Source organism: Furipterus horrens, unplaced genomic scaffold, assembly GCF_987537825.1.
Source record: "Furipterus horrens unplaced genomic scaffold, mFurHor1.1.pri manual_scaffold_1, whole genome shotgun sequence".
NCBI classification, from domain to species: domain Eukaryota; kingdom Metazoa; phylum Chordata; class Mammalia; order Chiroptera; family Furipteridae; genus Furipterus; species Furipterus horrens.
Genome location: NW_028327171.1, coordinates 147,442,901 through 147,465,614, shown reverse-complemented (window position 1 = coordinate 147,465,614; position 22,714 = coordinate 147,442,901). Strand labels below are relative to the sequence as shown.

General features: G+C 40.5%; 1 protein-coding gene across 1 annotated transcript; it reads left to right on the top strand.

Annotated features, from left to right (window-relative positions):
- Positions 1-3,477: 3,477 nt before the first annotated feature.
- RND3 (Rho family GTPase 3) lies at positions 3,478-22,310 on the top strand. Its single transcript, XM_090279689.1, has 5 exons — positions 3,478-3,879; positions 4,356-4,443; positions 15,508-15,617; positions 18,508-18,642; positions 20,282-22,310. Exons 1-5 carry the CDS (start codon positions 3,730-3,732, stop codon positions 20,531-20,533), a joined length of 735 nt encoding a protein of 244 aa, XP_090135815.1. The 5' UTR covers positions 3,478-3,729; the 3' UTR covers positions 20,534-22,310.
- Positions 22,311-22,714: the final 404 nt, after the last annotated feature.

The window sequence follows — 22,714 nt, the reverse complement described above, 5'->3', positions numbered from 1 at the left end:
AATTTTTAAGTTCAAACCTTTTCAGACAATTGAATGTTGAATACATTTGATTTATTAACCAATCTACATTGAAATGTTTGCTTTTTTTTCTCTTATTTCAAACTTTGGGCTAAATTAAAGAAAGAGTAAAAGGAAGACAAGGGAAGATAAACAGAAAGAATAGCAAAGGGAGGAAGATTGTGTAATATATGGGAGCGGGCAAAGTAGGTTAATAAAAATAATAAATAATGCAATAATTAATAAATAAATAATATAAGAATAAATTCTGTGTTTCACATACTCACAACTGTAAACCTACTTTTGCCAATGCCTGTATGATCCCCTACATGGGGCTTCACATCTCCCAAATGAATATTTCTCTTAGGAAAAAACTTCTTATTGCAGTCTAAAATTTTAGTCTTTTCTAGGATATTAGGTATAGTTTAGATCTGAAAAACTCATTGAAGAGGAGCAGTTTTCAGAGTGACAGGTGCAGAACTAGAACTGGACCTATTCACTCATTCATTCATTCATTCATTCATTCAATTAAGTAATTATGTCACTACCTGCTTTGAACCCTCCTATGTCTCACTAGAAATTGCCCCTAGAATGAAATCCAAACTCCATGACCATATCTCCATTGCCCAATTATTTTGTCCCCACCTGCTTCCTTCTGCTCCCCTACCTATTTTCTCCCTCCTTCAGTAGACCCCAGTCACTCTGGCCTTCTGAATTCTGTTCCTTAATCCTGCCAAATTCTCTCCCTCCACACAACCTTTTCACTATCTGTTCCCTTGTCTTACACTGGACCTTCTCATGGCTTTTTTGTTCTCATCACTGAATACTCAACCTTCTTAGAAGGGCACTGCCAGGCCACTGTGTCTAATCCCCACCTGCTAAGATTTGTCATGCCATCCTGTTTTTTTTTTTGTCATTGAGCTTAGCACATTCATTCTTATTTGTGCACTTGCTTCCTTATTTATTGTGCTTTTTTTGTCTGGAATGTGTGCTCTGTGAGAATAGCAAACAGGTCTGGCTTGTTCACTGTTACATTCATAGTTCCTAGAACAATGCCCAGCATATAACAGATGCTAATACATGTTTGTTAAACTACATGCTATAGAATATTCACCCACATGAAGCAGTCGAGTTTCAAAGATTAAAAAGAAAGAAAACCTAGTGACTTCAGACTGTTGAGATTCTAACCTATTACACATCCACTAAATTTCTCTCAGCAACTGGTAGATTCCTGGAGAGTCGGGTAACCTGATTTCCAAAAACAGTCATCCACTCTGATTTCAGATTATTCATTGGTAAAGTGTTTATCCCTCTCATTTTGCCTGTGATAGACCCTGTTTACAACTGTTGCTTTGATGTTATCATTCCGCTCTCAACAGTGTCCTAGCTCATGTGATAAACTACACAGTTATCCTATTCTTTGTCAACCAATTACTAATAATTGATAATTATTGCTAGTTAGAGTTGTTTAACCATATAGAATACATTAATTCAGGAATGTGGAAGGTCAAATCATATCACTAGAAAGAGTCAACTGCCTAAGTTAAAAAGCTGAGGAAAAAATATGATAGATCTATTCTCCCAGTTCCAATTAGTGAGGCCACTGATGAGGCCAGAATTTCCCAAGATATGTTCAGTAGTTCAGAGAAGTACAAATGAGAGTTACACGAGTACTATAAAATAGGTTGGTGATTTTTTATTCTGTCAGACACTAACCTGCAAACTTCACTTACATTTCCTCATGATTACTATTATGGCTCCGACAGATGATGAAATTGAGGCTGAGAGAGGTCAAATAGTTCACCCAAGGTCACCCTGATAGAATACAGGAAGTTTAGGATTCAAATATACCTCTTTGTGATCTCCTGCCTCCAACCACTATGCCCATTTCTTCTCAAACAAGTAAATAATTTGATAAAAGATTCCAGTACTTAAGTAGATTTGGGGATGCTGGGTTAAGTAAACCATGCTAAACAGGCTACCTTTCTATGAGACTTTTTTTCTTTCTGCAACATGTCAAAGCTTGGTATGTCTTCAAGGAGTAATATGAGCACAGTATCATTAATTGGTCCATGGTAGGTAGCTTTTGTGTGAGGACTAAAGCTCTGCAGAGCAAACTTTGGCCAGTGCTGCTTTAGGAACCCAAGCAGGGCCAGCTATCCTCTACTCTGTGGTCAGCCACCCATGGTGTGGACCATGAGTCCACATCAGGCTCTTTCTTTGTACGACCCCAGTTTTCTCAGTCTGAAAGGAAGAGGAGATCACCCTTGGACCCCTGAGACTTCATGGTCATAGCATCCAATATTTACATCCATGTTTTGAACTACCTTTCATTGTGCCTCTTCACCTGCCATACTGAACTCTGGTTTTTCATTTCATCTTCTTTTCATTTAAAAGCCTAGAAGACTTCATAGGGAACATTTAAATTGTTTTTGGCCAGTGTCTTTACTAAGAGGTGAAACATCCTGACCATTTGGAGCACAGAAGATGAAGATGAGAGAAAAAACAGAACAATCCATAAAAAAAGGAGAACAAATGCATCAGCTGCTTCTTGCCCTCTCTGAGGCTTGTGAGGTGGGTGAATATGGGGATAGATGTGGAAGGGGGGAGGGGGAGAGGGGAGGGTTGTACCTGCATTTTTAGGCAAGCATCACGTGTTTTCTTGGCTCCAGCCTAGGGTGCTTCTATTCCAGGGATGGGGAGGCTACTGATCAAGGAATTAAAGGGCAGGGTCTGAATCTCTCCTACCAGTCTCCTTACCGCAACACGGGCAATGGTTGATTTTGTATGCTTGGGTCTCCAGTGCAGTAGGGTTTAGTTTCCAGTAGCTTCTGTCACTCATTCATGAGCATCCTCCACTTTTCTTTTTTCTCTTCTAGCACCTCCCCATCCACTCCTCAAAATCTTTCTTTCTCTTCCTGAGTAACTAAAACCGACAGATTTCAGAAGCCAGTCCATTACTGGTACCCAGGCAAGCCAGTTCCCACATTTGAAATCACCTGGCTTAGCTACTGTATTATGGCCTATATACCCGAGACAAACCATTTTTCTACAAAAATAACCACTTAAAGCTTCCTTACTCAAGACTTGCTTCCTATATTTTATAAGGATGTCTTAACTTGGGTGACAAATGTTTTTGCTTTCATAAATGATCAGGTGGCTTTTTTAGATCAGCCCTTATTAAAACGTTTTTTAAAGGAATTCTGGTAAAAAATCAATATGCACACAGATTCAGTTTTCCAATTCCTTCTGGGCTTGTACAGTTCCATTCATCAGCAAGGCGCTCCTGGAGTCTTCAAGTTGTCCCAGAGCCTTGGGCTGGAAATAGATCCCGCAGGGTCACCCTAGAGGGCGCAGTGTTTACATTTTCCGCTAGTAATGAGACAAGCCCTCGCTCCCAGGCTCCATAAAAGGGGAGGAGGCGGATCAGTTTTCTTCTCTCATTGAGAAAGAACAGGATTGGAAGGCCGAGCGTATAAAGCCGCGCAGAGAGCGTGAAACAAAGCAGTCGGATCGGAATTGGACTTGAGAAGCGCGGTGCGCAGTCAGGCATAAAACTTGTTGGAGGCGAGTAACGAGCCTACTCCTCCAGCTCTCCTCGTCTGCGCAGAGCTTCAGGGGTTCTCACCAGCCTTGCGATTTATTTTTATATCTGCTTTTTATAGGAAGAGAAATATATTTTTTTCCTCTTAAGAGAAAATTCCTGTTCTAAGAGAAAATAAGACAAGATCAATGAAGGAGAGAAGAGCCAGTCAGAAATTATCCAGTAAATCTATCATGGATCCTAATCAGAACGTGAAATGCAAGATAGTAGTGGTGGGAGACAGTCAGTGTGGGAAAACCGCGCTGCTGCACGTCTTCGCCAAAGACTGCTTCCCCGAGGTGAGTGTGGCCGGCGGGGGCTTCGAGGAGGGGGCGGCCCGCGGTGTCCCCTGACACCAGGTGCGCTTCCCTTTGCTTTTAACCCCTTTGCTCGTTTTTTTTTTAAAGCTGTCTTTCTCCCCTTACTACTTTCCCCCAGGTTAGACTACCGGGAAAGGGAAAGTGGGCAGGAAGCGTTTTAGGGTTTGGGACGCGCCTGCACATTGTGCTGTTAGCTTCTGAAACTTGTCTGGTCATGTGTGCAGAACCTGGCGTTGGGAGATTTGGGTCTTCCTGTCTTGGAGAGCAGCGTGGGGCGAGTGGGGAGTCAGACAGGGGTTTAGGAAAAGGTCTGCAGTTTAGTGTGACCTGGTGTGGGCCGGGTTTTTTGTTTTTAAATTAAGGATTAATTAAATATTTCATGGGGTGTACTGCAGTATCATGCATTTTAAGATAACCTCTTTGCGCTCTTCTGTCCTTTTTTTTTTCTCTCCCAGAATTACGTCCCTACAGTGTTTGAGAATTACACGGCCAGTTTTGAAATCGACACACAAAGAATAGAGTTGAGCCTATGGGACACTTCGGGTAAGAGTCGTCGGACCGCGTGGCGCTTGGGGAGGGTTTCCAGCTGCTCCAGGGTGCGCGCCGGGTCTCGGGTCTCAGGACCTTGTGCCTGTCAGCTCAGCACCGGTCGGCACACCACCAGCGCCCTGTTCCCCACGGTTAACGTTGCCTTTTCCGAGGGATTCCCAGGGCCCCTGCTGGGTGAAAAAATTTTCCATTCTTGGTGAGGGCAGTGGGGAGAAAAAAGCGCTGTGTGACCGCAGGGTGACCCCGCAGTGGGAACCGCCTGTAGCAGCCCGGTGGCCCGGGAGCGGCTGGCTCGCGAGGCTGTGACCGAGCCGCCTCGCAGCTGCCAGGGCGGCTTGATGTTGAGGGTGATGCGTGCGCCGCCTCAGAAGCACCTGGCTCCCGGCGGGCACCCCTCCAGGCTCTAACCTGCTGCTTTTCTGGGAGGCGGGGATGTGGCCGGGGTGCTGGAAAGTGGGAGGTGGTAGAAAATCCCTGGAGCTACGCAGTTACGTTCTGTGGGGGAGGGGGAGTAAAGCGAGCGCCGGCAGCCGCTGAGCTCGAGACGCCTACGGCGAGGAATGCGCTGGCAGCAGGGACAGCCCGCGGCCGGCTGGGCCCGGGCCTCCTCTCCGCACAGCCGATCTCGGTGTGGACCTGCAGATCCAAGCTCCCCTTGCCTCCCTCTCCCTCTGCTCCTCGTGATCACGCCGTCTCCCCGCCCCCTCCCCCGGCCAAGGCCAGTGCCTCCTGACCCCTATTGCATCACCTTCCCGCCAGCCTACAAGGCCGCGGGCCTCACTCTTCGCCTTTGACCTTCCGGTCCAAGCTGAATTATTGGCGTCGTGGTGATTATTTTCGAGGACCTGGGGTTCAAGACGGGGTTATCGCCTTCCCACTGGCCACCCATCTACCTGGCGCGCGGTGGTGGTAGGGAGGGCTGGGATCCCGCCGGCAGCGGGGCAGGGGGAGGTTTTCAGCGCGTGGCTGTTAGGGGTTCTGGCTGGGTCTAAAGCGGTGCGGGTTGGGGACATCACCTGAAACCTGGGTCTGGGATCCAGGCACACGCCGCTCCTGTGTGCAGTGCCCGGGAGCGAAGGCGTTGCCTCAGGAGGAGGAGGAGGAGCCACCCCGAAGGCCTGGTGAAGGTCCGCGACACTTATGTCTGCGAGCTTTGCAGGGAGCTGGGCTGCCTCGGGTGAACCAAGACAAATCCTGGTGAAGCTTGCGCTCAATTGCCAACACGCAGGTTTTGCTGTCAAGGTGGAGCTACGCTGAGGTGGGAGAGTAGCCTCGTAGAAGTACTTCTGGGCAGTGGGAGAACCCCACAACCTTACACTTTAACCACTGGACCCCCGAAAGGACTCAGGATTTGAGAGCACGAGGAAGGGACCCGACTGACAGGGTCCCCCGAGGCAGTCCCTGCACAAAGGCAAGCGGGAAGTCTCGCTCGAGCGCCCCTCGTGGTTAGTGCCAGATGCTCTGAGTTCTGCAGTGCGAGGGGCCGATTTTTTCTCCCTGGAGAGTCAGGCGAGCCTTGCCAAGGGCAGCAGAACCAGGACCTTATTGTATTTTGTGTTGAGGATTGCACATACAGTCTCTCAGCTGTAGGGGAGGTGTCGATAAAATGCTAGTGTTTTCTTACTTCAATAGTTCTATCATCAGCATTGTTACAGAGCCCAGTACTTAATGAGATCTAATCCCCAGACATATGGTATTTGTTAGACCTGGTGGGCAGGGCAGCTGGTTTGGTACCAATAATTAGCACCAGTACTCCTCCCCACCCCCAGCCCTGTTTGTATCTAATGCGTGATAAGAAGTATTTAGACGTCGTGGGGTCTGTGAGTCTGATCTAGTCGTTGATACAAAGCTGTGTTCAGATCTTAGCCACTGGTTACCACGGGTTTCTGTGTACAAATCTACCTCCCTGAGTCTCATTTCATTATCTGGAAAAAAAAGAGGATAGAGAGCTAGATAATGTGCAGGATCTCTCCCAGCCCTTTGCTTCTTGGCTTTAGTACACTGGACAAGCAAGTCTTTTTGTTTCCCAGGATGATGGTTGGCTTCAGCTCTTAGTCCCAGGGTATCTGGCATCCCATGCTGGGATTTTCACCACCCACAAAGCAAGCCACTGCTTCCTGGTGGATTTAGGAAGGAGTCTCATTTGGGTAGGGGAGGGGCATGGGTGGTCTCATAGGAATGCTGGGTTATACATCTCCTGTCTCAAGCTTCAAGAGGCACAGGACCACCAACAGAGATTTTTAGGCACCCAAAGGGCTAAAATTGACTTTGTTTTTCGAAGGTGAGATAACAAAATGTGGGCAATTCATATTTGGAGGCTATGCTTCACATGTGCAGATAAATATCACTTCAGATATTTTCCAGTATTTAATTCAAATTCTATGGTTTGTAGTCTCTGCATATAGCATCATGTCACACAGAGTAGTCATCCAATGAAATCTGCTGTGTGAACAAATGAATGAATATGCAGTTTCCAAGGAGATGAGCTTCCTGACATTTTTTACCTCTGAATTACCTGTGCACAAAGAATGGCAACTTTATGAACATTGCCTTTTATCAGATTAAAGATAATTGCCTGAAATAAAGTCTAGTGAGATAATCACATGTATTTTTATTTGATGAAACAAAATCTATGTATGTTTAAAATATAAAGGTTTGAAAAGATTAAGAAAATATCGTTGCAAAACTATTCTGTAATAAAATCTTTGTTCAAATTGTGGCTTACACAAATGAAGAAATGCATAAAGGAACTATGTTGTTTGTGAGGCAAAATGCTAGTTAAACACAGTTACCAAGCACTTCTTAAAATCTAAGAATAGACTGCACCAAAAATGGTTTGTCATTCATGATCAAAACACATCTATCTAGGAAAAACTATTGATTGCATCAGCAGCTAATTATTTCAAGTATCTAACATTGTTGCATTGCATCTCAAGCTTTTCATGGCAAATTTCTAAACAGGATTATATTTTGACAAATGTTTGACATTTTCTGTGCCCACTAAGACATTTGTTTAGTTCAGGTTGTGAAAATAATTACATGTGCCTTATGCCACTTGATACATTTATTTTTTCCAACTGCTATCAATTTAACTCTGGAGATAAGATCTAAACCAAATCTTCAAAGTCCTAAGTGTCAAAAAAAATTTTTTTTCTTCTCTAAAACTTTGTGAAAGTTAGACGTTTATTTAGGAAAAATTAGACGTGCCTAACTTCGCTTATATAGGGCAAGAGACTGCATAAACTTTGTCCTTTGAATGGCATTCACATCCTGTTTAGCCTCCTAGCAGTGGGGCATACATTCAGGAGACAGAAGCAATTCTTCCCTTATCTGGCTTCTATACTTGGAAGGCTTCTCATAAGGGGTCTCCTTTTCCCCCCAGCAGTCATACAATATGCATAGGCAAAGCTCTTGTCAATTTGGGTGAAGGAAAACATTAAGTGGAAGTAAGGCTACCTGGAGCCTCTTTGCACCAAGAGAAAAAAGGTAATTCATTTCCCACTTTTTAAGGCACAGAAATTTAGCAGCACCTTCCATTCTCTAGCCACCACCCCCTTTTTTTTCCTGTGCTTATGTGCAGGCCCTATATTAGGCCTTAGAGAAACAGTGTTAATTAAAATAAAGCCCTGCCCCTAAGGTTTATATAATTCATGTGGGACAGGGAGTTGGAAGAAGGAAACTCCCCTCACTTAGTGTAGCTCATATTCCACTTATGATGAGGTTCTTGCACCCAAGTGCCCTGTTCCACGAGATTACAGTGTATTTCCATTGTCAGGCATCCCTAGTGCTGATAGATTATCTTCAGGTAGGAAACAGATCCTCCCACCCACCCCCAGTGCACACACAAGTTAGAGCAACCACAGTGGCACTTGGCCAGTTGTCTTCTGCTGGCTGCTTAAAATCACTCCAACCCCCCGGAAAGTAAACAAAACCTTTTAACTACTGACACCAGGAATCCTCTAAAGGTGGGGGTGCTGAAGGTAGTCTTTGGATACAGACCCATAATTAATTGATTTTAATGAGAAATATTCCCTTTTATTGATAAGATGAACATTTTTATAATTGCAGAAATGTTCTGAATGATTTTCAAATTTACTCAATGAATATCTGCAAAGTATGGGTCGCGGTTTCAGCATTTTGAGGTGATAAGTTGAGATCAAGGTAGTTCTAATATCATGTGCTTCAGAATCTGCTACATTTGCCAAGCATGGAAGCAATTTGTAGCTTGGAGCCAAAGCCTACTAATAATAGAAACTTAGTCATTTAAGGACCACCATATCTTTTCCTTAAGTGACTTGATTGCAGTGTAATGTCAGCACATGTGATTTAGGGAGTAATAATCATTCATGCCAGTTTTTAACCAATGCAGGTTAATGCATATTTTATTTCAGCCATATTATTAGTTTTAAAATACTCTGTTCAGCTGCTAAAATTCCATTCTAACTTTGCTATTGCCTCATGAACGCTTTTTTGAATCTTGTCATGATACAAGCTTCTTTTAGGACCTAAATGCTAAAGTTAGCACTTCCTATATTAATTATTAGCATTATTAACAAAGAGTCAAGAATTCTTTAAATTTTGTACTTAAAGAAAAAGAGAGGAAAGAAAAATGTTGATTACTCATGGCCTGACTCCTCTGTAAATATGTCTACCTATATTATATTTGTAGCTTATATATTTAAAGAATGGTCTCTGTGATGAGCACTCTGTTGAAATAATTCTTATCAGGGATGGAAATGTTTCAGCTGTGTTGAAGATTAGTGTAAAATTAATTCAGAAAAGCAGCTTCAAAAGAGATCACTAGTCCTTTTTTGTGTGATTTAACATGTAAATTAACACATCAAGGCAAGATATGTAGGAAAAATTATAAAACCAGTAAGTGGGTTTTTTTGTCTTTTGTTTGTTTTTTCTAGGGCATTCTGTGTTCTTGAAGCATAAACTTGACTAGATGTTGTGGGAGCAGGGAGGGGAGGGGACAGAGCAAAGCTGAGCAGGAGCAGCTCCTGCCCTCAAGGCACTAACAGTCTTACCTTTGGTGCTCTGATATTTGTTCAGGGGAGTGGGGGAGTCCTGAGGTTCTAAAGTTGGTTTCACCCAGCAACGAGAAGATCCAAAGAACTGTTGAAGGCCACAGGTCCAGCCCAAGTCCCTGACTTGTGACTCTTGCTCACTGAAGTCCGCCATAATTCTTTCCTTATATCTATAAGTTGACTCCGCTCTTAAGAAGTCATCAAAGTCTTTAACATCCCTCCCATTTAGAAACAGATTTACATTGAATGATTTTCAAGGAAACCAAGATTCTGAAAGTTTAAATGTAACTTAAATAAACCTTGTTAGAGAAAGAAAGAGGACAAGAATTTACAAAGAAGCCAGACTCATGGGTGCTGGTGATGTGACTACCAAGGGCAAACTTGTAGAAAAGTAGTTCAATCATAGGGTAGTAATGATCCCTATGAGCTTAGGGTTTCAAAACCAGGTTCAACTCTAGTTTCTACCCCAAAACCCTGTAAGAGATACGGATTAAGGAAAAACAGATAGCTCTAAGTTTGGATGGTGATTTTCAATAAGCAATATATAATATTACATTTAGAGATTTGTCCACTATGCAACAATTTCAATTTAAACTATGGATTCCAAAAAAAAAAAAAAAAAGGAAAAATTCCCTTTCTATGTGTACAACTGTCTCTATATTTTATTTTATTTTATTTAAATTCTATTTAGTGCTGGGTTTTCTCTAACCTAGTATCTTGCTAAGTTGCACATTTTTGTGAGGCATTCATATTGGTCATTCTGATGCCACCTGAAAAACCAGATGTTTTCTCATTAATTCAATTCTTTTGCATATAGATAGGACACCAAGGATCAATAGTTTCTCCAATTAGTTCATGGTACCCAGTGGGCTGTGCCAAGTTAATTAATTTTGCCTCAGCCATTTCCTAGTGCCCTCTTTGTCTTCTCAGTTGCTACATATTACTCAGAGACCCCCTTGACCAAACAAATGCCCATTGACATGAAATGTAAGCTCCCCCAGATGTTGGGCCGGGTGCTGTGCGCCTTAGTTTTGAAAAGTGAACCTGATGACAGAGGCTGTGGCAAGGCAAACTCACTCATGGGACTCTTCTCCAAGGACTCAAGTATTATATGGAAAACAAAATCTTTAATCTGTTACCGAAGGATAATGTCATTTAAAAAAATTATCTATATCTATTCTTATCATTCAAGTTCTGTGACTTACCATAGTTCCACTTGAAGTAGAATATTTGGATACTTACAGTTTTTAAGCATCTCAATAAGACTAGCAGTTTAAGGCTAATGCTATATTTACAACCCCAAAATAGCAATCTTATTTCTACCTCATTAACTTTCCAACTATGTATCTGCATTGTCCCCAGAAGTTTGAAAATATTGTTTCTATTTTTAGAGCAACAGAGAAGTGCCCTCCCCTCCGAAGTTTTCATTAAATCTGGTTATAATTCCAGTTAATGTGAACACATAGAAGAAACAAAATACTCTTCCTAGGAATGTTTGTTGCATATTTGCAGGCATGACATTTGTAGGGCACACTGCTTGAAAAGAGAGCTCAGGGTCTTATACTGGACCAGGCACAAAAGTTCTGCTCACATTGGATTCGCATTGTTGAGATTATTGCTAATTTGGAGCTTTCACTTTGAGTAGAGTTGGTGTGAAGAAATGGCACCTGGTGATAACTGCACAGATCATAGTATCGTGATAGCTGGTCTTTGGTACAGATGTTCTCTTGGCAGCCACTAAAAATACCAGAAGTTAAATCTATTTCTTCAGCCAAAAAGATGCAATATCTTAATTTTATTGTTTTTGTAAGGAATCTCTTAAGGGGGAATGAGAAGTTTTTCAATTTAAGGTTCAAGTAAAAGAAGTTATGTTTATGAAGTATTCAACTAGTTTTCAGTTCTCAGACTTTTACAGAGCCTCAGAGTGTTTGAACTGGTTTTGGCAAAAGATTCCATAAAACCTCCCTTTTGGGCATGAATCTTCTCACATATACGTTTAGTGATGTACATATATGGTCTGTTCTATCTTTGTGGAAGGATGACGTACACAGGCAGGTATGTGTCTGCAGAATTAGTTTCTGGGTGAGGCACTTTGTGACTGTTCTTGGGCTGGAAATACTGCTCTCACCCCAAGTTGATGGGTACACCTGACATTTCAATAGCCTTTTAAAACTTTGCTGATGTTTGCCAAACTTGAGGAGCTCAGAGAACCACAGATGTGCACTTATTGTAATCTTCACGCAAGCAAAGAGATTTTTTTTGGAGGGGGGTGCATATGTGGTATAGTTGTTTATTAATATGAAGTTTTCCTGAAGGTTTTCCTTTATGATCTATAGGTTTATTAGAAAGGACTCTTTAACAGTGCTGGTGCATAAAGTTTCATATGGCAAGATAAGAAATGCTGCATCTGATATTTCCCTATGTATGAAGCCTTTTCCACATGCTGAGAAAGTTTTATTTGAGAAAGCTCAATGCCAAGACTTACTGAATTTAGCTGTAGTACATTCTTGGGTACTAGGTACATACATCACTACCTATGGTGTACTGCCATTAGATAGAGTTCAGTACTTTCTTACATAGTGAAAAATGTTCAGCACCCTTTCTGGCATTGTGTTTAGTTCTACAGTTACCCTGGAAGCTTTACACCTGCATCTTTAAAAATATATTTATATAATTGAAAAACCAAAAAAAAATATATATATATATATATATATATATATACATATATATTTATAGAAGTTAATGTTTTGCCGTTTGACTTAACAAACTGTTTTAAGACTTTTCTGGAGGGAAGTGGGAGTTAAGGGCAGGCATTTTTCTTATTTCATGAGCTTACTTTCGGCTCCTTACTTTGGTGTCACTTCTGCCTCCCCGTTTTGCTTCTCACTTCACAGGGGCATTCCTGGAATTCCTCTTCACTTTTTCTTGGCTGGTGGGTTATACCACACATGCCTGTGATTACACCATGCGCTCTCCAGCTTTGCTTTCTTTCCTTTGTGCAGTAGCTTGGGCTTTATAAAAGAGAAGAATTCAATGTGCTTAAACACAGAGTAAACAGCTGTCAAGTTACACAGGATCTTTTTTTTTCCCCTGAAGGTCCTGCTTAGCCAATGAATTGTTAGATTTTTTTTTTCAAGTAGATTTTTTTTTTATAATTCTATATCAGTTTCTTACTATGAAAAAGAACAGAGAATAGATTTTTCTATCCAAAAAGAGTTAATTTTACCCCATCAGAAAATAAAATGAATAGGTGGTCTAGTTATTTTTAATGACAAATTACTCTTGTAGTTAGTAAAGCTTTTTAAAATAACCTCTTTACATCTATAAGCAAGATGGTTAATTTTTCATGAACCTTTACATTCATATGTATTTTTATTCAAAATATTAAACCAAATGCAAACAGAAACAAACCTCCATAAGAATGTGGTATAAGTTGCAAACTCTTTCATTTTAAGTCGGGACAGTGTAAATTTTGCAGATATTTGGGTGTAGTCACTAAGCACAGAAAGCAGATTGCTTGATTCTAGTCAGCAGGAATCCCCAACCCTGATGGAGAGCAGAACACAAAGCCAGATCCCCGTTGTGGCTGGTAACCAGTTGGGGAGGGAAACCCAGCACACAGGGGCAGGAGGGGTGTTCTCTGCAGCCATGGTGACGTAAATGATGAAACCACCTTCTTGGTAGTCCTGATTTTAATTACTCTATGTTAACACCTTTGTAATTCTCCAGCTGCTCTCCTAAATTTTGTATTTGGGGAAGATGATCTCCATTGTTATGCAGAGTAGTTGTAGATGCGATATTAGCAATGGTACCTCATCTAGTCTCAAGTCCTGTTCTCAAAGAATAAGGCACCTGGAGATGTCTGTCCTCCCAAGTTCAGGTCTGATTAAGACTGGAAAGTGAGTGATTTCCAAGAAAGGAGATCTCTAAAGCCAAGTTAGGTTTCTGACAATCCTCATTGGTAGAAAGCACTGATTTTATGGGCTTGGGGTTAGCTCATCTCCTGCTAACTTGGAAGAGCAGAGGAAATCCTGGTGTACTTGGCTGGTATTTGGATTTCCACTCTCTGATCTGGAATTTTATGACTCTGTGTTTGGAAAGAGATTCCTTAATGTTTACAGCAGCAGCTGTGTCAAAGTTAGACTTTGGACACAAACAGGAGAGGTTGCAATTCAGAAAGTCAGAACTTCACAGAACAAATAATGGAAAGATCAGTGTACCCGTACAGAGTGATTGCTATCTTATTTCTGATGCCTCTCAATAATGTTAAAATTAATGAATTATTTGCGAGTTATTTTCTTACTTCCAGTGTTTTCAAGTGGCTGAAATGGCAGGAGCTACAGTTTGTCTTTTCAGAGACATCCTCACTGTTGTGTGGCTTAATATTTAAAATGACTTGATTTAAAAAACAAAACAAAACTATGAACGCTTTAAGCTCTTGGAAAATGTCTTTCAGTTGTCAGCCCGCTTCACAGGATCCTGATTCTAGATGTAGGTAGAGAGCTGGTGCAGCTCATGTAAAAATCTGGTTTAGATTGTTTATACTTACTCACATCACACACTTTCTTCCTGATTCCTAGAACATTTCCTTCTTCCTTGAGTGGTAGGCACCTGGCTTGAAGATGTCACTGTCCATTCGTAAAGCAGTTAGTGTAAAGACGACAGTGTTCCTGGGGTTCCCTAGTGAACGCTAGGGACCCAGAATATACAGTGAATAGAGGATTATGCACCCCAGCTACAATAACTTCTAGATCTCAAGAGCAACCTCCTGAAAAAAATTGTTTTGATAGAAATGTAAAGGATTATTTTAAAAGCTTCTTTAGTCTTTCTCTCCTTCTGACTTTGACTATCAAGGTTTTGATTTATCAGGAGACAACATGTCATGTTTTTCTGCTAGAAATGGAAGGTGATGTCAAAATGGAATTGGTTTTCAAAAAGACTTCGGTGGCTTAGATTTTCTTTCTTTACTCTGAAGTCAAATACATACATATATACTTCCCCTAGTAACATGTGAAATGTCAGTATACCAGAAATGATTTTAAAAGATAAATAGCATTGGCAAGCTGTATTTGATTTTTATAGTCACACTATTTTATAATAATTGGCCTCATGTAATTGCCCATCCTTTGGGGTTCCTAAAGGAAAGGAAGAAATTTCCTCAATGACTAGAGGGTTCTGTGGTTAAATTAAGTGGCTGGTAACTTAAACCTTTATGGTGCCCTGGATTTAACTCAGGCCAGGATCCTTGGATCCTGCCTCTGTGTCACTCTCAGAGATGGAACTGCATACAAAGGTGACATGATTCAATATGGCATTTATTACATGCTTTGATTATAACAGGAAGAGAGGCTATGTTGGGTTTGAGGGTAAGCTGAAGGAAGCAAGTGCAAAGGTCAGCGGCTTATCCAAACTTGTGACTTCAAGAGAAGTCAGCACAGAGGCAGTTTACTGTGGTTCTCTTTGAAGAACGGTACCTACCTCTCCTCCCTCCCGCACTCACCCACACTTACGGTGCTGGCTACCAGTCAGCTTTTTATGGACCCGACACAACCATAGCCATGTTAATACCTACTGATCCCTTAACTAAATGCCAGGCCCTGCCTGGGTTTGCTTAATCCCAGATATGTCATCTTCATTTATGGGTAAAGAATCGGGCACAGGGTCCTAGAGCAGCCCTGCCCCTCCTGCAGTGGTGGAGGGGGGTTTGCACTCCAGGCCCTCGGCTCCAGCAGCCTTGGCACTTCACCTTGGGATTTACTCTGAACTGTGCAGATTTCAGCGAAAGATCCTGACTCTTGCCTTTGAATTCACATCAGATACAAGGGAGGTTTCATTCCTCTTTTGGCAGAGATGAACATATTACGGCTGACCTTTTTTTTTTTTTTTTTGCATTCCTTCCCAAGAATTAGAGGAGGTGGGAGTGATGCCCCATGCAACATTCAAGGGATTTAACTGAAAAGGGCAGGATTAATGCGTGACAGACAAGGGATTTTCATCTGAAAACCTGTGTACCTTTGTCTTTTCTCAGGTTCTCCTTATTATGACAACGTCCGGCCCCTCTCTTACCCAGACTCAGATGCTGTGCTGATTTGCTTTGACATCAGTAGACCAGAGACTCTGGACAGTGTCCTAAAAAAGGCAAGTGCTGGGGAATGAGGTCATAGTTCAGTACTGGCCTATATATGAAATAGAAACATGTGGTTGACAGGGGAACTCAAACGCTCTAGTTAATACTCTGCTCTAGATTTTGTAGTTAGAACACTGAAAAAGGACACTTTTACACTATAACAGAGTTTCCATATGTGTCACCGGTTTTGATAATGAACCTGATTAAAGTTTGATTTCATTTTAAAAAACAACATACCCTTTTAAGAGCCTCTCTATTTATACTCTGGGCAGAAGTTGTACGGCTAAAAATAATTGTATTTCATTACTGTCATGCATGTCTTTCTTGTTCCTTTCCTTCCTTCATTTACCCTATAGATCATCTTAGTTTATAGGTTTATATTTGACCTCAATTCAGATAGTGAAATCAATGTAATGATAGCTGTTTTAATAAAGAAGCGGTGTTTCACTAATGATGTTATTTATTTAGAAACAGAAATAGAGCTAATGTAGGAGGAATAAGGGTACATTTCCAGACATTAGACAAGGTGACTTGTAATTAGGTAGATGTCAGATACTAATAAAAGCAGTAGTGGTAAACATGCCCTAGATGATAACACATGCCTGGTTTCTGGAGGCAAAAGGACCTAAGGCAGCTCTGGACAGAGACAAGAAGAGGTCAAGAGAAAGGGAACCTGTTTCAGGTGAATTGCAGGTACTGAAAAGGCCAGTGGGAGGAAGGAGCTCTCCTTGGCCTTCGCCATCTAGGCCTCAGCTCCCGCTAGTTACAGAAGGCATATGCCTCACGATGGATCAGCGCATATTGGCCACTAGCTGTTTTCTTAGTCCTGGCCTTAAACGCTGTGGGTTTTCAGAATCACTGTAGAGCATCCTCTCTTCTAGCACTAAGGTTTAGACAGAGGATGTGGTTGAGACTGAGGCAGTGACTTTATAAAATTTTGTGTATTTTTATTAATTTGTATTTCCTTATGATGTTTGTTTGTCTTGTGTCATTATAAAACTAGGGTTTGAAGGTGAGTCATCAGCCATCTCTTTACTAAATATGACAAACACAGTCCGATGAAATATGAATTTGTTAAAATATCAAGGCTCTCTTTTACTTTTTTAACTCCTTTCAATTTTTAGTAATGTGTATCTATCACAACTAATGTTAATGTTCGTCAGATTCAGGCGGGGACACTTGCTGTCTTCAATGCTTGTAAACAGTTGCTAGATATGCAGAGGAGGCCAGTCATTACCCAGCTGAAGAACAACATAACAGCATGTCTAGTGCTTGTCTGTAAATAGAAGAGATTGCTTATTTACTGGATTTTTACTTGATATCACATAGAATTATGCATAATTTATGATGAAAAGCCTTGCTCCTGTTTTATTTTGCTTCATCTTCTGAAACCAAATGAATAATGACTTTGATCTTAAAGATATTAGTGAATGGGTTTTACATTCATGTGAGGTTTAAGAAACCATGATAACCCCTGCTATAGTTTGTCTTGATTAATTGAATTCTTTAAATCCTTGAATATCAAAGAGGTTAGAGTGGCTTATATCAGGATAGATCATATTCCTTTTTTCAATTCACCTTATAGTTAACTCCAGTATCATTCAGCACAAGGTAGATGCTCCTAAATAGTTCTGAAAGGGAGGGAGAGAACAAGGAAGTGAGAGAGGATCTGGTGGATAAATTTGGCTGTTACAGGAAGTATATTGCTCCTTTCAATCCATTGGTGTACTTGAGACTAGAGTTTATTACCCACAGGACGTCTCTGGTGCTCTTCTAAGTTACTCCTACAGGATGTCCTTCTTATCTAGTATTATATACATGACTTCATCACCCCAACTCTTCTGTGAATTCCTTTTTGGAAGGCGTAGTTATGTCTTAATCATCTTTGTAATCACCACAATATTTAGTAAAGCACTTAATACTTATTTGTGTGTGTGGGAGGGAGAGTCAGAGGCATGCATTCCTGATCTCAGCGCCTCTAGCCCCTCCTCCCCAAGGGCCAGAGCTCTCCTTCGAACACTCTGAATGCCCGAATCCCATCCAATGGCTATCTCAAGCTCAAGGAAGTGAAACCACAAAAAAAACATTCATTTGCTCTTTAAAGGGACAATTAAAAAGGAATCTCCTGCCAGACATTTCTGGAGGTTCTAATAATTCTTGTGAGGTCACAAAACAACTTAACCAAATTGGACTCGATTGAAATATTTAACAACTTAAGTAACTTAGAACTAACTCAAGGGCATATGAGCCACAGGACCAGATAGATGACTTCCTAAGAGCCCAAGAGATGGGACTTTGCAATGTTGTGGTCATTGTTGATTCAGCCACTCAAATGGAAGCTCCTTAAAGGCAAGACCTTCTGTTTATTAGTTCTATTTCCGGTCCTTGAAATCTCAGTACAGATTTCATCACATGATAGTAGCTCCAGCTTTCTTGATGGGACTGGCGAATGCATACTTGTGCTCTGCTGGCTCTGTTTTATTCCCAGCCTTCCATGTCAGGAAGTGTCAGCTCAACACATACGAAGATGTAATCACTCCTTACAATATATAATTATACTTAAGGCACTTTTATCTTTCAGAAATATCCCAATAATTAAGAAATTACTGAAGCTACCTTCTGACAACGCCCAACAAGTCTTGCAGTAGGGACAGATACTGAGTCACGGAAAGAGAATAGATAATAATATACATAAGCCTTCCTTAATGGAACTACTTGAAAATGTGGTAAAACTTAATATCTACTTAGAAGATAAATGCAAGTTTGCTTCTTCATCTAAAGTGACACTTTCTTTTAAATGTCCTTTATGAGCCCTATTTCCAGTGTCTGCCAGAGGAGAAATTGTTTTCTATTGTATGGCTTTCAGCGCTTTGTTAATGATTCATCTTTTTTCCCCCATAGTGGAAAGGTGAAATCCAGGAGTTTTGTCCCAACACCAAAATGCTCATGGTTGGCTGCAAATCGGATCTTCGAACAGATGTCAGTACGTTAGTAGAGCTCTCTAACCACAGACAGACACCAGTGTCCTATGACCAGGTATGTATGTGGTCAGTGTGCCAATGTGGATTTTAAAAAGTGGCAGACGTGGAACATCACTAATAATAAATATAATAAAAAGTAGCTACTTTTCTTAAGGCTCAACCAGTGGCCAAGTCCAAGTGCAGGATGCTGTACTAAGATGCAAAATGAGCACCAAGTATCCAGATTGGAACCAGCTGTAAACACAGATAAAAAGGCAAGCTCCTTCAGGGCCACCTATTGGATTAATGTCAAGACTGCAAAGTAAGCACCAAAGTGGTGGCAAGGTTTGGCTGAAATTGTGATGCTTTTGATGCTGGACCCTCTCAAAAAGTTTTACCTTTTTTTTTTCTTCTTTTTTTTGTAGTTTACTGTATAAGGATTCATGTGTGTATGCATAAATAAGACAAGTTTGGGGGGGATCTTTAAAAATATGAACACTGTCATTTAGTAGGGCAATTACATGATGTTTGTGTACCGATATACACACTGGATCAATCATATGCTACCTTGTGTATGTCTGTAACTCCCACTAGATGTAAGGGAGAATGTGGTCAAAAGAGAGTTAATCTTATTTTACATTCAGCGGCACAATAAAATACAAAATAAATAAAAAGCCTTTGCCAGTAAAGTAGAACACTCCATAAAACTTTCTTAAGGTGTATCCTCTAAATTTAGAAAGGAGGAGAATTAGTTTTAGAAATTTATTCTTAAAACCTACAAACTATCTACATGATAGTTCATGTAGAAAGAACTAGAATTTGTTTTTCTAGTATTTATTATTTTAAATACTGCAGTCTTCATCTTGCATTTCTAATTAACAGAAATGTTATTAGTTAGTAAACTGTTTTGATGCATGACATCTTTACTGTGTCATACACTGGGTTGTATGGTCCACGTTTAGAAATTACATACCTGTATTTTGTGTTTACTAGAGTTACAGGTGTCAAAACAGCAGTGTTTCTCTCCTCAGTTTATTTTGGCCCTAAGATTTAATTACATACATCTCAAAATTGATTCTGTATTCCATCCCATGTCCCCGTTTTTTTGGTAAGCCTATTGACTAGCTTTGAGTGCTATATACACTCAAGAAAAAAGAAATTGAGGTGCTGGAACAGGCTAGGAGCCACGTTACCCCTGCGAGAACCTTGTGGAAAACACATCATTTACATTCATGATCTTCTGCTGACTTTTTCCAATAGCAGAATTCTCTGGGTAATTCTATGCTTTACTGTGACCCGGAAGTAAAAAATATCTAGTTTTTCTTGGTTACATTTGAGAGTGAAGATAATCACCTCCTTAGTTTCTCTCCTACTTCTTTGAATCACCTCATACTAACTGATGCTTGGGGCCCTCATTTATTGATGACCCAGTGACATTAGACCAGCCTTTTATCACCTCTAGGATTTCAGGCATTATCTTTTGAGTGATGAAAATTGAGCATCACAGGACTGGGTCATGACTGCAAATATTTATGAAAAAATAAAGAAGGCAGTTCAGATTTTAAAACTGATATTTCTTTTGCAGGAACACTCGGAAAATTCAGTTAACATGAGAAATGTTTTGTGATGCATTATTATTCTGTGGTAGTAGAATACACTTTATAACTTCCCTCAAATACTTATTGCTGATTACAGTCCCTTCTCTTACTCCTCAGGGGGCGAATATGGCCAAGCAGATTGGAGCAGCCACTTACATTGAATGCTCAGCTTTACAGTCAGAAAACAGCGTCAGAGACATTTTTCACGTTGCTACCTTGGCGTGTGTAAACAAAACAAACAAAAATGTGAAGCGGAACAAATCGCAGAGGGCCACGAAGCGCATTTCACACATGCCCAGCAGACCTGAACTCTCGGCAGTTGCTACAGACTTACGAAAGGACAAAGCGAAGAGTTGCACAGTGATGTGAATCTCCCATTATCTTAAATGAGGACAAGGAAAGTTAGTGTAAAAAAACACTACCAACAAAACACAAGGGTGAAGTCTGAATGAGGTGCACAGCCAAAGTCACATATTCGGGAGGCTTGAGAAGCATTTGAAAGGATGCTCATCTTTTTGGAATCCTGTCCTTAGGTTCGGCATGTAGAACAAGTGGTGAGAAGTGAATACATTGAAGAGTTCCGAGTTGTGACTTGAGAAATATGCCAAAAAAGAGAGATTCAGATGGGCTAGAGGTAGATGAGGAGGAATGCGAGTACCTCCAAGAAGAAAAGTCCTGCTCTGAATGGTGCTTGCGTTATTGTTTTCTTTGTTATAACCTATTCATGAATCTCTACTTTGATTTAATTTTTAAATGTTTTAATCTCCTTTACAAAAAATATATATTAATATACCGTCCTCATTGGGGAACTGGCACTGTGACCTTAGCGTTTAGTTTTCGAGAGGATGTGATCTAATTTCCTTCTAGCTCATCATTAAAATGGAAATTATATCAGGACCCATGGGATATCCAGAGGAAAAGTATGTGAGGCTTTGAAATCTTGCCCTCCTAGAGACAGCTGAGCGAGACAGCTCTAAAGAAGGCTTTGGCCATCTTGCAAGATATACAGACGGGCACTACTACAAAGATTGAATAAATCAGATAGAAAAAGTGTTGATTTTTCTTCAGTCTGATGGTCCTGTTTATTGTTGTGATTGTCATTAAAAAGTGGTAAATTGCTCATGGTAATATTTTTGTGCGCTATTTAGAAAAGAGGGTGTGTGAATTTTTTATTTTTATTTTTTTTTGCCATTGTTAATGAAAATGCAAAGTCAAATAAAAAGGTGTCTTGGTTTGATGTCATAGAATGAATGATCCAAGGGGGGGAAATGTAGGTACTATTTTCACCTGACAAAAATGAAGGAATAATAGCAGAAAGCACAGTTTGTGAGTAAAACTGTCTGGAATTGTTACCGATAGTACAAAGCAAAAGGCCTGTTATTTTGGGGATGAAGCTCCAAAGTTGGCAACATCTGATGATCTGTTGGTTTAGTTCACTTTCTTCAAATGAACATGATAAGAGACGCTTTAGAGAATTCTTAATGGAAAATTACGTAATGTCCGGTCCTGACACTATACTAGTCATGTCTAGAGAGTGGTTGCTAAACCTCACTTACCCAGATTCTGCCAAGGCCCCTGTTCAATACTTGATTGCTGTTGTTACATAAAATAATCAGCATTTAAAATAGTTTACAGATATTTTTGACCAGTTCCTTTTAGAGCTTCTTTCAGAGAAGAAACCAGATCTGACCTGTTGGCGCTTGTTGAAAACGAGCTTTCTTTCCAATGATAAAGCTTCATTTTTGAAGTGTTGAAGCTGTTGCTCCCATTAAATTGTGGCAGGAGAGGAGATTAAGGTAATTACAACATTTAGTTCTATGTCTTACAAGCACTTTGTTTTGTCTCTGCTAGAAAATACCATTCCAGCCATTTCCCATGAAATACAGATGTTTTACCAACATAATATGCTTTGACTGATGCAGCATTATGCTTTGGGCAGTATTACAAAATAGCTGGCAAGTGCTTTCTGTATTTAAATATTGTAAAAAGAAAATAAGTTATAACTGTTATAAAGCAGAACTTCCATTGCATTTTTTTTTTTTAATGTTGAAGTCAATTTGTATGTTTGGTCAATGTTTCTGCAGTATTTATTAAAACATACTTTTTTTTCCTTCAAATAAAAAAGTAACCATGTCTTTGTCTAAATGTGATCTGCCTTTTATTATCTACTTCCTGATTTGGCTGTTTAGTTTTCTTCTTTGACAGAGATGATTACAGAATCTGGCCTCACATTCCCAAACCTAAGTAGGCTTTGGAATTTTTTTGATACTTGGCAGTAGTAGCAGTGTCTTGGGGAAAGATAAATCTGCACAAATAAAGGAGAAAATGGAGCACAGACTAAGTGATTTAATCATATACACAAAGAGCCATGTTACTGCCTGGAATTAACTTGTAGAAAATGTAGAAATTCCTTGTACATTAGTAATGACAGTGTGATGCAGTCTCAGGTCATAGATTTAATTCTGATTGAGGCTAGTTTGCATCCCTGCCTTCTGATATCCTAAGCCCCAGTCCCTAACCCAGCCATCCACCTTGCAATTTTTGTTCACT